This window comes from Puntigrus tetrazona, chromosome 5 (assembly GCF_018831695.1).
Source record: "Puntigrus tetrazona isolate hp1 chromosome 5, ASM1883169v1, whole genome shotgun sequence".
NCBI classification, from domain to species: Eukaryota; Metazoa; Chordata; class Actinopteri; order Cypriniformes; family Cyprinidae; genus Puntigrus; species Puntigrus tetrazona.
In genome coordinates, this window is record NC_056703.1 from 2604976 (window position 1) to 2619709 (window position 14734).

Consider the following 14734-nt stretch of genomic DNA (forward strand, 5'->3'; position numbering starts at 1 on the left):
TGTTTGGCAGAGGATTTTAGGAGCTGGGAAGGCTGTGCCATCTTCTCTTTCTCTCCAGGGCTCCCGTGTCACACCCACCTCTCCTCCACAACAAAACAACACCCTCTCCGCCGCTGATGTGACAGAGGGCGACACAAGCAGCTTTAACTGTTGGGGTGACACCGAAAGGAGTCGTTTATGCAGCCGTTCATTGATAAAGCTTCACTGTCGGTTCTTTCGGGCCTGCACGCGGCTGCCTAGCAACAGCACGAGCCCGCAGCATCAGCACCACAACCACAGAGATGAATAAAACCGAAACGGTGCTCGGTCGTTAACGCGTAAACACAAACTCCGGTGAATAAAACACGGCGCGGTAGCGTGCATCCACGCGCATACTGCATGCAGGACTCTCGCCGACGAGGGAGGGTGTAACGAATCGGTGTTATTGGATCATTTTGCGCTCATATAATAATGCGCGCGCGGAGACCGAAAGCCCTTCACGCGCACGCACGCACGCATTAAACCCTATTGATAGCGATGGAAAAGAGATGCATACCTTAGAGCATCCTCTCCTCTTTGTCCTTCGCGCGCGCGGACGCCCCGTGAATCTGCGACGCAGCGCAAAGCGTCAAACCCCCCGCGCTGGATTATCAGGCTCGCGTCCCCGGTGCGCACGGTGCTGATTCGGGCTGTGTTTTCCCGGACCTCCGCATCCCTCTGTTTTTTTTTTTGACGCTTATGGCAGGCTGGACCAGCCCACGACCACGCCTGCGGGATTCATCACCGCCCCGCGCGAGACTCAGACAGGCGCTCTCCGAAGGGCCTCGGGCTCCGAGAAGAGAATGGCGTGGATTTGTCGGATCACCGATGACTTATTCTGGATGTTTTTCCCTGCTGGATGATGATGATGATGATGGTGATGAGGAGGATGATGCAGCTGCTGGTTGAAGACGACGAGGTCGCTGGCGCCGCCTGCTGGCGCTCATCTGATCTTACAAGCAGCAAAAGAACAGCAGCAGCAACAATAAATACAATAAAAACACGACTCATACAATGAAACATCTAATAGATTTGTAGAAGCTGAAGTACACACACTATGTAGTAGTCTAGATGTGACCTGGAGCACCCGGAATAATTCATCTGTCTGAGATACAACTATTCGATCATCTGGAACCCGAGGGTGGCAAAAAATACACTTTTTTATTTTTAATTTGTCCAAATGAAGGTCTTAGCAATGCATATTACTGATCAAAAATGAAGTTTTGGTATATTTACGGTAGGACATTTACAAAACCTGATGATTTTGTTCTCCTGGGACACGAGTAAAGAAAAAATATGCACACTTTGTAGTAAAGTTTATTTTTTTAAGATTTAATGTATATTATGAATCCACGATTTCAACAATAAGATCAACACGACTCTGACTTTTAAAAGAGCATCTTAAACATCTCCAGTTATCGTTTGCCGCCAGGTCTTTTAACATTTACTGTAAATACAATAAAATTAAAAGCTGTAATTAACAGATTATGGGGATAGGCTTTATAATACAGTAATAGTAATAATTTATTATACAGTGCTTTGATGCAACCCGTGTTGTTAAAAGCGCTATATAAATAAAAATGATTGATAACTAAATATTGCATTTATTAAATTGCAATTTATTAAATTCACTACAAGTTTTTCAGTGCTGGTATTGATTGATTAGATGTAATCAAATTCTAAACATTTCCACTAATAATTAGAACGCAATACATTTTAAATAGCTCATAACATTTACTTCTAAAGAATTACGGCACACTATGAAAGTGTGAAAAACAAAAAGTTTCCAATGTTATGCATGCAACTTCATTGTTTAACATGTGTAAGGATTCACAAACCTTCTCCCTGATGATCACAAAATATGATCTAATCACACAGCTCTCTGATGTTGGTTATCGGTCACATGCTGGTAAACTGCTTATATTTTTAGAGCTTAAATAAGTTTACTGTGCATTTAAGATTTCATCATTAGCTTTTCATCCCAAAAACCTCCCCTTATTGCTCACATTAAGACCATCCTGGCAGACACTGCAGTAAAAGGTGATGCATTTAATGTCGAAAGAAAAAAAGGGGGATTTTTTTCCCTTTGCTCTAACAATATTTTTATATAATATTTAAAAATATTAATATAATTAATATTAATTTAAAAATATAATTTTTATTTTTTTAAGAGCAAGTTGAAAACACTTGTTCTATTAAAAGAAAAAACCCCACAAACACTACCTATTTACAATTTATTCACATTTGAAAATCATAAATGTGTTAATTCCACATATTCATATACATTCTCTCTCTTATATGTAAATGAGTCGGCTCTTGAAAATAAATACAAAATAAATTCCCACGACACGTCAGGATCAAACCGATCGTCCTTCCTTCACATGTTTTAGTAACTCTACTAATATCAGAGGCATGAATCAGTGATATAACATTGAACCCCAGTTAAGACGGGAGCGTGCTGGTGATCACGGTCTGCTCGGACGCCACCTGGACGATGTACATGGGGACCACGCACTGAACCGTCACGTTCCCGAGATCCAGCTCGTCGTCCGCTGCGTTCGGCACGCTCTCCGACAGAAAGGGGCTGGACGGAGACTCCAGGACCTGAGCACCGGACCGAGACAAACACCACTGAACACCACAGACTGAAGGAACTCAAAGAAAGAAATCTCGCATGAAAAGCTGCTTCGAAGATTCTTCAAAATGCAGATAAAAGTTAAGATGGTTTTTGAATCGATTCTTTCAGAATCTTTTTATTTTCTCAGTGTAATTAAAAGTTTGAGGTCAGGAAGATTAGGTTTTGAAAGAAAAGAATCTTATAAAGCCTACCGAATACTATTCTACGGTCAGATTAATGGAGCAAACTTCCTTCAGAAAGTGAAAGGCCTCTAAAAAAGGTACAATTTTTATATATAAACGTGCATTAATATTTTTGGAAATATCTGAAGACTATTTTTACCAAGTTCAGATGACACTGGTATAAAAACTAAACTCATGCCGTGTGCTAGAGGTTTCAAAACATTTGTATTACATGCCACAACTTTTAGCTTTGAATCAATTTTGCAAAAAAATAAAGGCTTTCAAAATGAGCCCTTAAAGATGGAATTATAATAAAACAAATGACTGTAATTGCACTATTTTACTTTAAACATTTCAAAAGCATCCAACCAGCCCCAAACATTTGACCAATAGCGTTATTCTTATACGACTCACATCCTCCATGCTCCAGAGATCAGAGCAGTCCGTCTCCAAGCTGGAGCAGTTGATCCCGGTCTCCAGCAAAACATTTGCATCTCCATTACTCTGAGGATTGAGCAAAGCCAGCGCGTTACAGGAGAACCTCTCAGCACACTAGTGAGGGAAGTGCGCACTGCGGGCAGCGAGAGACTCACGGCGGCTGAGGAGTGATGGAGGACGGCCGACAGGAGCCGGATGTACTCGGTGGCGGCCTTCAGCATGTCCACTTTACTGGGCTTTCGGTCCCGAGGCATGACCGGAACGATGCGCCGCAGGTACGAGAACATGCTGTTCAGACTCCGGACCTGAGCAGAGCACACTACTGAGAACACTTGACCGAGAAACACACTGCTCCCTTCTGGGGAAAGATCACGTTACATTATTATATTACACAACACTTTAAAGTAATAATAAAAAAATAAAATAAATTACATTTAAGAAAAAAAAATAGGCACAGTACAGAAATTTAATGATTGAAAATCTGAGATAATTACTCTTTTCTTTACACATGTGGGTCAAGGTAGTCCAGAGACCAGCAGACTTTTATTAATCTCTTTACAAAACTGACCGTCAAAGACTGGTTCTGACGACTGAGTCCTAAGATCAGATCAGCTCTGAGAAAGTCTCTGGATTAGGTACATTCAGATTCCAGAGAACATGCACTTCAATCCACAAAAACAAACAAAAATATTAAATTAAATAAAAAGGCTTTTTCCTACAAATAAGAGTGGACAACTTTTTCCCTTCACTTTCACAAATTAGAAAAATGAAATAATAATAAAATAAATATTATTAACAACAACAATTATTATTATTTATTATTATTATTAAATAGAATAAAGCTGGTTTTAGAGTTGAACCATATGCACTTAAAAAAATATATATATATATAGCCGCCCCCCACACACAAAGTAATAAAGCCCAACAGTGAAGGAAACACCAAGCCTGAAGATCTTCTCTCTTCCAGAAAGAGCTGCAGCGAGTCCCTCAAACAGAAACGAGCAGATTCTCCAGAAGAGGGCAGTGTCGCGGTGAAGTGAACACTCACCCGGAGTCTCTCCTTGGCGTTGGCGAGCTGTCTCCTCCTCACGGCTTTATCCCGGTCCTCGGTGTCGATATACCGGCCGTCATCCAAGCGGACGAATTTACCGATATTGACGTGAACCGGAAGCGAGGGCTCAGCGCTGTCGCGTAATAAAACATCACCCATCAGCTCTCGCTCCGGGACCTTCATGAGCCCCACCACAGCCCTGAACCTCCTGCTGCTCATCTCAGTTTACACGACACGACACGACACGACACGACACGACACGACACGACACGACACGACACGACGACACGCTCAGCGCACCGCATAACTCAGGGTGCCCGCGCGAAGACATAAAGCGTTTAAATTGATCATACTGTGAACTCTATTGGTCTAGAAGCTGAAATCTAGTTCAAACTCGTGCCACCTGTGCGCAAACCCCGCCCCCTGCACCTGCGCTGATTGGCTGCAGCGTCACGCGTCACCGCTAGGCGGCGTCTAGTACTTTCTGTCACCTCTCTGATGATTTAGATTTAATGTGAAGCTCTTGTGCTGCTGCCAGTGATGTTGATCCATCTAACGTCATCATAAACCATAGCAGCATGGCATTATGCATAATAATAGTCATAGTCATGCGTTGTTGTGAGATAATGAGCAATAATTCATAAAAAATAACATTGGCTTTTCGCTTCGAAAACCTTAGCTAAAGATTTTTGCTGAACACAAGCAGCATTAATGTCTGTCAGATCATATTTTTGCTGGCTGCAAAATAGAAACATGAATGCAGCAGATTGCATTTGCATAAACTCTGTTTCTTCATGAATGCATTGTTTTGTTTTGTTTTTGCCTTTCTTTCCTTTCATTTGGTGGTGAAAGACACACTTCAGCATCTCTCTCTGCTTCTTCATTCACTGAAACATATATTGACCGATGATAATTACGCCAACAAGCAAATAAGCTCATTATCCTTCAGGGAAAATACTTTGCGAATCAGTTAAATGGAAAAGCATCTTGTACTTGAGTCGTCTGTGCGCTTTAAAAAAAGATGCGTGCTTAATAAAGTACTTCACACCTCTTAATATTCCTGCAAATAGTCATTGCGATGTTCATTCACTATTAGAGCAAGTTATGGGAATTAATCAAATAAAACATGATTTACAGTTCAGATACAGGTTTGCACACACACACACACACACACACACACACACACACACACACACACATTTGTACATTTGCATGACCTTAAATTTCGTACACTTAAACTTAAGACCTTTTAAGGCCCCACAGAAAAAAAGATATTGAAAATATAACGATCTGCTATGAATTTTTCAGATACAGTACTTGGACGTCTTACAGCTTGTAGGAACTTTACTAGCTACAGTTCTTCCAGGAACAATTAAAGGTTAAAGGTTAAGGTTAAAGGTGCTTAAAGGTTCACATACAAATGTAAAAAAAATATGTATGACAAGAAACAGCTGCAAGGATCAAGATTTTCATCCATTTCAAAAGACGTTTTAAATGTCTTTTTCATGACGCTTGTTGGGTGAACAAAAACAAGTTGCGTTGTGCCAACTTAAATCCTATATGTGTGAATAAATGAATGACTGAATACATAAAACGTATATTAAACATCGTTTAGAGTACACGACTACATGTATATTTAGCAACTAATTCTTTTAACAAGATTGTTTAAAAGAGGAAATACCGTTTTCTTGATGTCTTTCTATTTACTTCTAGGGATAAACATTTTTTTTTTTGCATAATTACACATTCTGTCATTCCGAAAATTGCCGTTTTTGGCTATTTAATATTTTTCCTTTTGCTATTTTTCCATTCCGGTTGCATTAAAGATGTGAACACGTCATTTGTGTGCATATGTCTGATCGGAATATCATATTTGTTGAGGTAAACATAGAGTTCGATAACTGTATTTCATCAAAATATAAAGGTGTTTTTACTCATGCTGTTGTTTGGTCAGTTCGTCAACATTTGACAAAAACAAAAGCTAGTATTCATTCCCATGCGACTGATGGCTCCTAGAAAATTTTGCCCATACTTTATGTTCTGAGGTGAATATATCTGTCGTTTTCTGCCTTCAAATCAGGTTTTTGCATTGTTTTGTTCTGACAATCATCATCGTATAAAAGACAATACACAGGTAACACTTTTTCTAAAAGTCATGTTTTGTGTTTATTAAAACTTTAAACCTTTGCAATATTCTTCTTTCCTTGTTGAGCGTCAGTGAAACGCAGTCCTTCACACATTTTTCACCATTTTTTAATTTCCCCTTTTCTGGTATGAGAGCAAATAAATCATTTTTGGGTGAACTTTAGCTTGGCATCGGTTTATTTGTCAAAAGCTATTTTAAATTGAAACAAATATTAATTTGTGGGAACTGTGATTGGTAATTATAGGGATAGTTCACTCGAAATTCTGTCGTTAATTATTCCGTCAAAACCCATGAGATAATTGTGGTGAAATCTGTGGAGCTCTCAGCAAATGCGTAGAAGTCTTTATACACGGGCGAAAACAGTTCGGCTCATTTGATGTCTAGACTTGTCAGTATTCAGTGAACTTCATAAAAACAGTTTCAGTTTGCTCTCAATAGAACAAAATGTGAAGAAAGACAGAGAGAGAGAGAGAGAGAAAGTCCAGTTTCTGAAGCAGAAAATATACTAGAGGAAACGTCTGTTGCTCAAAAGCCTTGTTTGTAGTTCTTTAGATCATGTTTCATGAAGAACATGTGAATGATATTTGTCTTAAAACACACAGTGTAAGATCTAAATTTAATGTGGATCATAGTTTATCCTGAACTTTCTGGCATTCGATCGCAGGCTTCAGCAGCTTAGCTTTTTGAGAGATATGTTTATGTAAAATGTTAACAGTTTCTGTACAGCGTTGTCATTATTCTCCTGGGAATTAGGGGGCGCTCTGTTAAATTAATGCATGTTTAAAGTAATAAAGAAGAACAAATGGCTTTGAACATTTGTACCCTGTTTTAGGGAACTTTATAGTATTAATAGGAATAGTTTACATTAAAATTTTAATTACGGCATATTTAACTCACCCCCAAAACATCTTTCTACTTTCTACTGAGACTGAAATATTCTAAAACTAAAAATATTCATCAACCCACTGAAGACGTACTTAGCTTTACTTCGCAGCGTCAGCAGATTTTTGAGTTTTCTCAAAAACTCCTTCAAACACAAGTTGAGAAAACTCAAAAGTCTGCTGAAAAGATGGCTGCCTTAACATTTTAAGTTGGCTCCTAGTTTTTGAGTCCTTTTACTTTTTGGGTGAACTATCCCTTTAAGCTCATCTGTAAGTATATGTTCATGTTATTTTGCCTCGGTAGCACACGGTTTGTTTACGGAGGGTTTTTGTTGAAAGTCTGGAACTGAGAGAATGACTTGCATCTACTGCTTAAAAGCCACGCTGAACTTCAAGCATCTCTTTGCTGGAGAATCATCTTGGCATTGAAGAAATGTTTGTTTTTTTGCCCTTTAAACACTTTATGCTCTTTACAACAAAAACGGAGCAAGGTATAATGGTTTTAGTGATTACCAGTGTTTCGGGAGACTGTTGAACTTGTTGAACTTGACTCAAGTACTTGAGTAAGACCGGTCTGTTCCTTATTCTGTGTAACACTTACATAAAAGAAAAAGGTACTGTCCTAAACTAGAGATAAACTGCAGGTGCTCTCCGTTTCATCTCATTTCAACCGTTGGAGGAAAGAAAGAGAAAATCACTTGCTGTATATTTAAACCAGTCATGAATTCCAGCGCTACACTTCAATCTTTAAAGAGTTCGGGAGATAAGATGTACAGCAAGTAACCACGCATTTAATATGAGACCTGATGCCAACTACTTTTTTGTCAGCTTTTTGCAATAAAGACAGGATGAGTCATTTACAGGATTGAATTCGAAACTAAGACCAGAATGATTTCAAGGATTTCTGTTTTCAACAGCACGCACGCTCTTCATATTTCTTAGCAACGGTACAGTTTTTCTCATTCTCTTTGATGCATTTCGATTCATCCGTAACATTTACAAACAAGTATATGCATTATTCAGAATGATTCCCTCAAGCAGCAGCACGCACAATATTACAGTAACCTACATATCTTCATCTCTCAGAAGCGATTGTTTAAGTCAGTGAACACATCAGAATGAAAAGTCCTTGTGTTATTGTTCACAAACAAGATGCTGTTTCTTGTTGATTAATATTACTGGTAAACATTGCAAGCTTGAAGGAGAGCTACTGTACTGAGATACAGAAGGCTGCCCTTCTTATGTGTGCCGTATATCCATTTCAGACAATACAAACCAATGATGCATAAGACATGTACATAAGATGCATGCAATCGCAACATGCTCAAAAGATCGAACATGTAGTTTAAAGAATTTCTCTCTGATTGGAAAAACACCCTCTGGAATCAGTGTTTTGATTGCAGGTTGGATGAATGGTCAGGGAAATAAGCCGGTGAAAGAATAAGGTCAGGTATCTCTGAACCAGTAAATGTGGTTTTAATCAGGTTTCAGATACTCCTTGACATTTGGAGCTCTTCAACAGATTGAACTGTTCAGTGCGGAGAAATGCACCTTAAATAAATAAAATGAAATAAATATATATTTTTTATTGGCTTTCAATGAGTCTGTGTGATAAAAGAGAGCAGGGCTTTAAATGCATGATAGCTGCAGCTTGAATCTCTGCTATTGTGGAGCTCTGTGAATGGATGTATTCATGCTTTATTCGCTCGAAAAATGCAATACCTTATTCAGAAAACGTCTCTCTTTACTACTTGTGGCCTCTTCAAATGCGTCTAGACACCCCCGTGTTCTTTGTTGTTTAATTTCTTATTACAGGATTTCTCCGTTTCGAAACGAAATCCTTGTTGAACTGAACTACTTGTTGCAGCTCCACATCATCTTGTGCTCATCATAAAAGCAGTTTCTCGTTGCGATTGCTTTGGTACGTTTATGCCACTGATTATGTAAATTTGCCTGCAGTTTCCTACATTTTCGGTCGCTAAAATCGTGCTCGATTGCTCAAAATGTATCATACAGTTGTTTGTGCAATAGTCTAACCCTTCAAAACATCTCGCCATTAGTTCATTGTGTAAGTCTTTCCGTGCATGGTTGATCTAGTCATGAACTATTTCTTTTTTGTGAATATGTGATGAATTGAATCTTGGCTTTCACTAACGTATGGAATGCAGATCAACCCGTTATACAGCAGTTCTCTGAAACAGATCTTGCTTTTAACAGGGATTTTTCATTCTGATGCCAACGATGGCTCAGTTTGGTGGCGATTTGGCTCAGTTCAGCAAATGAATTGATCTTCATTTCTTCGGAACAACAAGCTCAGATCTCTGAACAATTATCTTCTTGTTCAGACTGGAATTTATTATTGATTTGAGCAAATTGCAAATGCTTTGCCACGTGTGCAAACAGTAAGTATGATTGTCTGCAAAAACGAACTGCATACGGCTTGAGTCGATTCTGTCAAACTCTTCACAACCTCTCAATCATGTTAGCCATGACATTTTAAAAGATCCATTCAATGATGAAAAACTGGTATACATGCATGCATATTCTATAACTGTCCCACACTGACATTGCTAAATTGGCAAATGACCTATTTTTGTGTATTTGTGTTAAGATAAAAAATATGAAATGTGCCGTAATTGAACAAGCGAGATTTCACTTTACATGTAATACATTCATGCAAAAATAAATGTACAGTATAAATATAAATCACATGTAAATATAGTTCACATATTTTTTTTTCTGTTGACTATTCTCCACGAATATCTATGTCTATCTAAATATCTATTTTATAAAACGTTCATCTCCATGGTTTCCAACTAAACATATTGACCAGTGTGGCTGACACGATGAAAAAATACTTTATATTTTGCCGGCCTTGGACAAATGACACGACAACTAGGTTTTGAGGCATGGATGAAATGTTTTGGGCGAGTAACGACACATATACAGTAAAGTTCTTAAGATACAGAAAACGGTTTGTTATTATAATTATTTTTTTTAAAGTAAGCTGTCGCTCCTCGTCTTCAGTCAGGCTGACCATCCAAACTTCTTCAACCAATCAAAACTAAAACAAGTTTCTTGAAAGCAACCGCTGCATGTTTTTTTTGTTCGTTTTTTTGCGCTAAGACAGTAAAAAGCCGTGCATATTTAAAGTTGAAAGACACCGTCTCCGCCTACATCTGTGCTAAACGCTCTCTAATACAGAGAAGAGATGCAGCAAGTTTCTGGAGAACGTGAAGCTTACTGAAATTCAGCTCATTCATTCATAAAGACCTCGAGTGCACTGTTTTAACGAGTGGGCCGTGTTTGAAGAACAAAAGCATCAATGTCCTTGATTTTTCCTTTCAGCGCGCTGACCCGAGCCAGAGTTAGTCTTTAATGTAATTGAAAAATGGCTGTCAATCAAAAAAGGTTGTAAGCACAGAAATCTCACAGCAGGAAAAAGAGACTATGTCTTATTTTCGCACACAGAAGGAGACAAATGGTTCAGTTTCGCATAATTAGTATTTCATTTTCTAGATTTAAATCACTTTATAGATATCTATAGATAGATAGATAGATAGATAGATAGATAGATAGATAGATAGATAGATAGATAGATAGATAGATAGATAGATAGATGGATGATAGATAGATAGATAGATAGATAGATAGATAGATAGATAGATAGACAGAGGGATAGATAGATAGATAGATAGATAGATAGATAGATAGATAGATAGATAGATAGATAGATAGATAGATAGATAGATAGATATTTATAGATAGATAGATTATTTTACATTTATATCATACTCTTTGGACTTTTGTCAAAGCTGATTGTTTTTATTCATTTGATAAATGTTTTCAACTTCTTTCAGTTTAATATTTTCAGTCACATTCAGATTCTAGACTGCAATCTATACCTTTTTCTTGACTTCCTTTCAGGTCTTTAGGCTTGTCTTTTGAAACCGGGATGCCATGACGTTATTATAAGTTGACTAAAAGTAGTTTACAATATTTTAAAAGCAATTTGCATCTGTGATCTTCTTCATTTTCATCAATTGGTGTTTTCCTCTTTCTTTCAGCCCAGTATGTAAATGTTTGACTGCTGTTCTTCTCAGTCAGAGAGAATAAATTTCCCTGAAGACCGTCTCTGCAGCAGAGAGCTATAACATCACACCATTATTTTGTTAGCCGGGTCCTAAGAGTGAAACTTGATACATAATTCATGGCTCGGTCAGTTCATCAACACTCCTGTGCATCTGTTGCATGGATAAAGAACGTACCTGCTGTTTATGTTCAACATTGATTAACTTAACATATATGACCTGCTCTCATCAAATGAATATTTCCAGCCTGAAGGAAGGAAAGCTAATAAATTGACTTATCTCTCTATACTCTATATGAAGCTGAGCAAACGAGAAGAAAAACAAACTAACAACATACCGCCATAAGAAGCCACTGTATCTATATGCACATACTTCTCAGAAACATTACTATGCTGTAAAAATTGGTATAAGATGTACTTAGAATTTTTATGTATCAAAACTATAACAAATTCTTCAAATAAAGAAACTACAAAGCAACGTGACATTTGAAGTAGTTTTTACGTTTTTTGTATATGAATATACTTTTCAGGAAGAAAAGTTACTGTAAAAAAAAGTTTGTTTTTAATAATAATAATAAAATAATATTACAAAGCAAAGCACTGAATTAAACATGACATCAATTTCTAAGTAGTTTTTACTTTTTTCTCATGAAACATTAATAATAGCACATCATATCAACTAACTTGAGATGATTTTTGTGTTCTTCACAAAGAGATGAAGTGGCTAGACTCGGTTAGGGTTAGGGTTAGGTTAGGTTAGGTTAAGGTTAAGGTTAAGGTTAGGATTAGGTTAGGTTAGGTTAGATTAGATTAGATTAGATTAGATTAGATTAGATTAGATTAGATTAGGTTAGGTTAAATTAGGTCATGTCATGTCATGTCAGGTCAGGTCAGGTCAGGTCAGGTTAGGGTTAGATTAGGTTAGGTTAGGTTAAGGTTAGGATTAGGTTAGGTTAGATTAGATTAGATTAGATTAGGTTAGGTTAAATTAGGTCATGTCATGTCATGTCAGGTCAGGTCAGGTCAGGTTAGGGTTAGGTTAGGTTAGGTTAGGTTAGAGTTAGAGTTAGAGTTAGGTTAGGTTAGGTTAGGTTAGGTTTAGGTTAGGGTTAGGGCTAGGTTAGGTTAGATTGGTCAGGTCAGGTCAGGTCAGGTCAGGTCAGGTTAGGGTTAGGTTAGGTTAGGTTAGGTTAGGTTAGAGTTAGAGTTAGGTTAGGTTAGGTTTAGGGTTAGGTTAGGCTAGGCTAGGCTAGGTTAGGTTAGGTTAGGTTAGGTTTAGGTTAGGTTAGGTTAGGTTAGGTTAGGTTAGGTTAGGTTAGGTTAGGTTAGGTGAGGTGAGGTTAGGTTAGGGTTAGGGTTACGGTTACGGTTACGGTTAGGGTTGGGGTTAAGGTTAAGGTTAAGGTTAGGGTTTGGGTTAGGGTTAGGGTTAGGGTTAGGGTTATGGTTAGGGTTAGGGTTAGGGTTAGGTTAGGGTTATGGTTTGGTTAGGGTTAGGCAGATGGTCATTCTAATTGAGCTGAATTCTGCTTAAAAAAAGCAAGAAAGACTTTGAAAAAGCAAACTGTTGGTCATTTCTGGTCTGGTACAGGATCCAGAAATATGAGATTTTCAGTCTTTTTCCTTTTGCCTTATTTTCATGAAGAACACAGTCCTGTTTCCTCAGTGCTGAGCTTTGTCTTCAAGTACAGCTTGTTCTTTTACAGAGAAAGATGCTCTTGTCATGCAGAGACTGTAGTTACGTGATCCACCAGCAGAGGCGAACTGGACCGTGTGAACCAGCCTGATCCTGACATCTCACTCCATTTCATAAAGCCCACATGACAATAAACTACACAATCAGCCAAAGATCTTTTCATATTAAGAACAGGAGACGTCCTCTAAAACAGTATCTCTCCATTATATATATATATATATATATATATATATATATATATATATATATATATATATATATATATATATATATATATATATATTAGATATTTTTAATAATAATAATAATAATAATAATAATAATGATAAAGACAGACTTTCCTAAGTCTGGGTTTTATTTATATATATTTATATATATTATAAAACTCTTTCTATCCCAGACTTTCCTGTGAACCCTTTAATGCTTTTGTTCATTTGTTTTTCATTACAAATACAAGCATCTTTGGGGCATGCAGCAGCAGAAAACCCTGCGTCACTGTTTGCTCAGAGCTCCGATGGAGTCAGGGTCAGTGGAGCGGGAGAATCTGATATTAATGCTGTTTTTGTTCAGCAGGAATGAGCCTGAAGGGGCAGTGGTCAGTATTCAGGCATCGCCAATTAGCCTCTGTTAATCACTCCTAGAAGAGAGCCGTCAGCAAGCATGCAGAGAAGAGAATTTTACTGCCTTTTTATTAGTGCGCACTGCTCATTAACAAAAACATCTATTTAAAAATATGCAGCGCCACAACAAATTGTTGATAATTAGGCGAAATTGCTGTTTCTGTACAAATGCATCCCATAAAATAAATGAATAATAAAAAAATGAATCCTATAAATAAGCAAACATATAAAAAATAATGAATTCAGGGCAAGGACTGATATAATGAAAACATTTGGGTTAAAAGCAGCTGGTGATTATTATTTGACGTAATTTGTGCCATTTATGATCTGCTATCGCTGACTCTACATCCAACTCTACTCCACCTGTTTAGTGATGAATGCATTCATTTTAATGAAAAAGAGCCATTAAACAAACTGGTGAGCAATTAAAAAAGTCTTAATTATTCCAAACCTTTGACCAGATATTCATTTGCATTCAAGGTATACATGGATTCCCTGCAAATGAACAAACATGCATCCTTTTGAGAAGCGTTCTATAGACGTTTCACTTAAAAGATCACTTAAATAAACTATAATGCCACTAAAATTTGGAGCTAAAAATATGTATCGATTTGCATGCTTTAAATGCTGAAATATGTCTAAATTGTATGTTTTAGCATCAGTGTGCATGGAAATTCAAAAAGCAAAATAACAAGCCTGTAACAATAACTATGTATTGCAATATAGTCATGGTGCAATGCATGCTGGGAGCTAGACTTTTCTTCGTTAAGGGTTCAATGCGGTGTTAAAGGCTGCACCCTAAAATGAAAAATGAATCTCTTACCTCCGTTACCTCCGCTATCTGTTTTTCCAGCATTGTTTAAAACTTGAGAATTTGAAGAATTAACAAAAGAGAATTAGCAATCAGAGAACAACTTGAATTAAACGTCAGCCTTTCCACTTCCAGTATAGCCCCTGTCGGAAAAGTCAACCGGAGTTTGATTAACACCGCAAGA

At 37.6% G+C, this 14734-nt stretch overlaps 2 protein-coding genes across 13 annotated transcripts in view; both read right to left on the minus strand.

The window, feature by feature from the left end:
• add2 (adducin 2 (beta)) overlaps nucleotides 1-942 on the minus strand; it is a 19331-nt gene extending 18389 nt beyond the window's left edge. For 4 of the 12 annotated variants that reach the window (XM_043239253.1, XM_043239256.1, XM_043239255.1 and 1 more), the window contains exon 1: nucleotides 536-938. The gene's annotated coding sequence lies outside the window, so the exon portion shown is untranslated. Of the gene's footprint in view, nucleotides 1-535 lie in introns of all 12 variants that reach the window. The other 8 variants (XM_043239252.1, XM_043239251.1, XM_043239261.1 and 5 more) reach the window with 5 other exon arrangements.
• A 1296-nt stretch (nucleotides 943-2238) lies between these two features.
• On the minus strand, nucleotides 2239-4610 carry LOC122345702 (factor in the germline alpha-like). Its single transcript, XM_043240111.1, has 4 exons — nucleotides 4304-4610; nucleotides 3411-3560; nucleotides 3232-3321; nucleotides 2239-2622 (listed from the first exon to the last, which is right to left on the minus strand). The coding sequence occupies exons 1-4, from the start codon at nucleotides 4523-4525 to the stop codon at nucleotides 2461-2463; spliced, it is 624 nt and encodes a 207-aa protein (XP_043096046.1). The 5' UTR covers nucleotides 4526-4610; the 3' UTR covers nucleotides 2239-2460.
• Between the last annotated feature and the right edge of the window lie 10124 nt (nucleotides 4611-14734).

What these genes read in the sequence shown, in the direction of transcription:
- LOC122345702 (XM_043240111.1), bottom strand. Translation starts at nt 4,525, where the DNA reads ATGAGCAGCAGGAGGTTCAGGGCTGTGGTGGGGCTCATGAAGGTCCCG. An exon ending in ACGCCAAGGAGAGACTCCGG is followed by an intron (nt 3,561 to 4,303) that starts GTGAGTGTTCAC and finishes TGCTCTGCTCAG; the next exon opens with GTCCGGAGTCTGAACAGCAT. An exon ending in TCCATCACTCCTCAGCCGCC is followed by an intron (nt 3,322 to 3,410) that starts GTGAGTCTCTCG and finishes CTCAATCCTCAG; the next exon opens with AGTAATGGAGATGCAAATGT.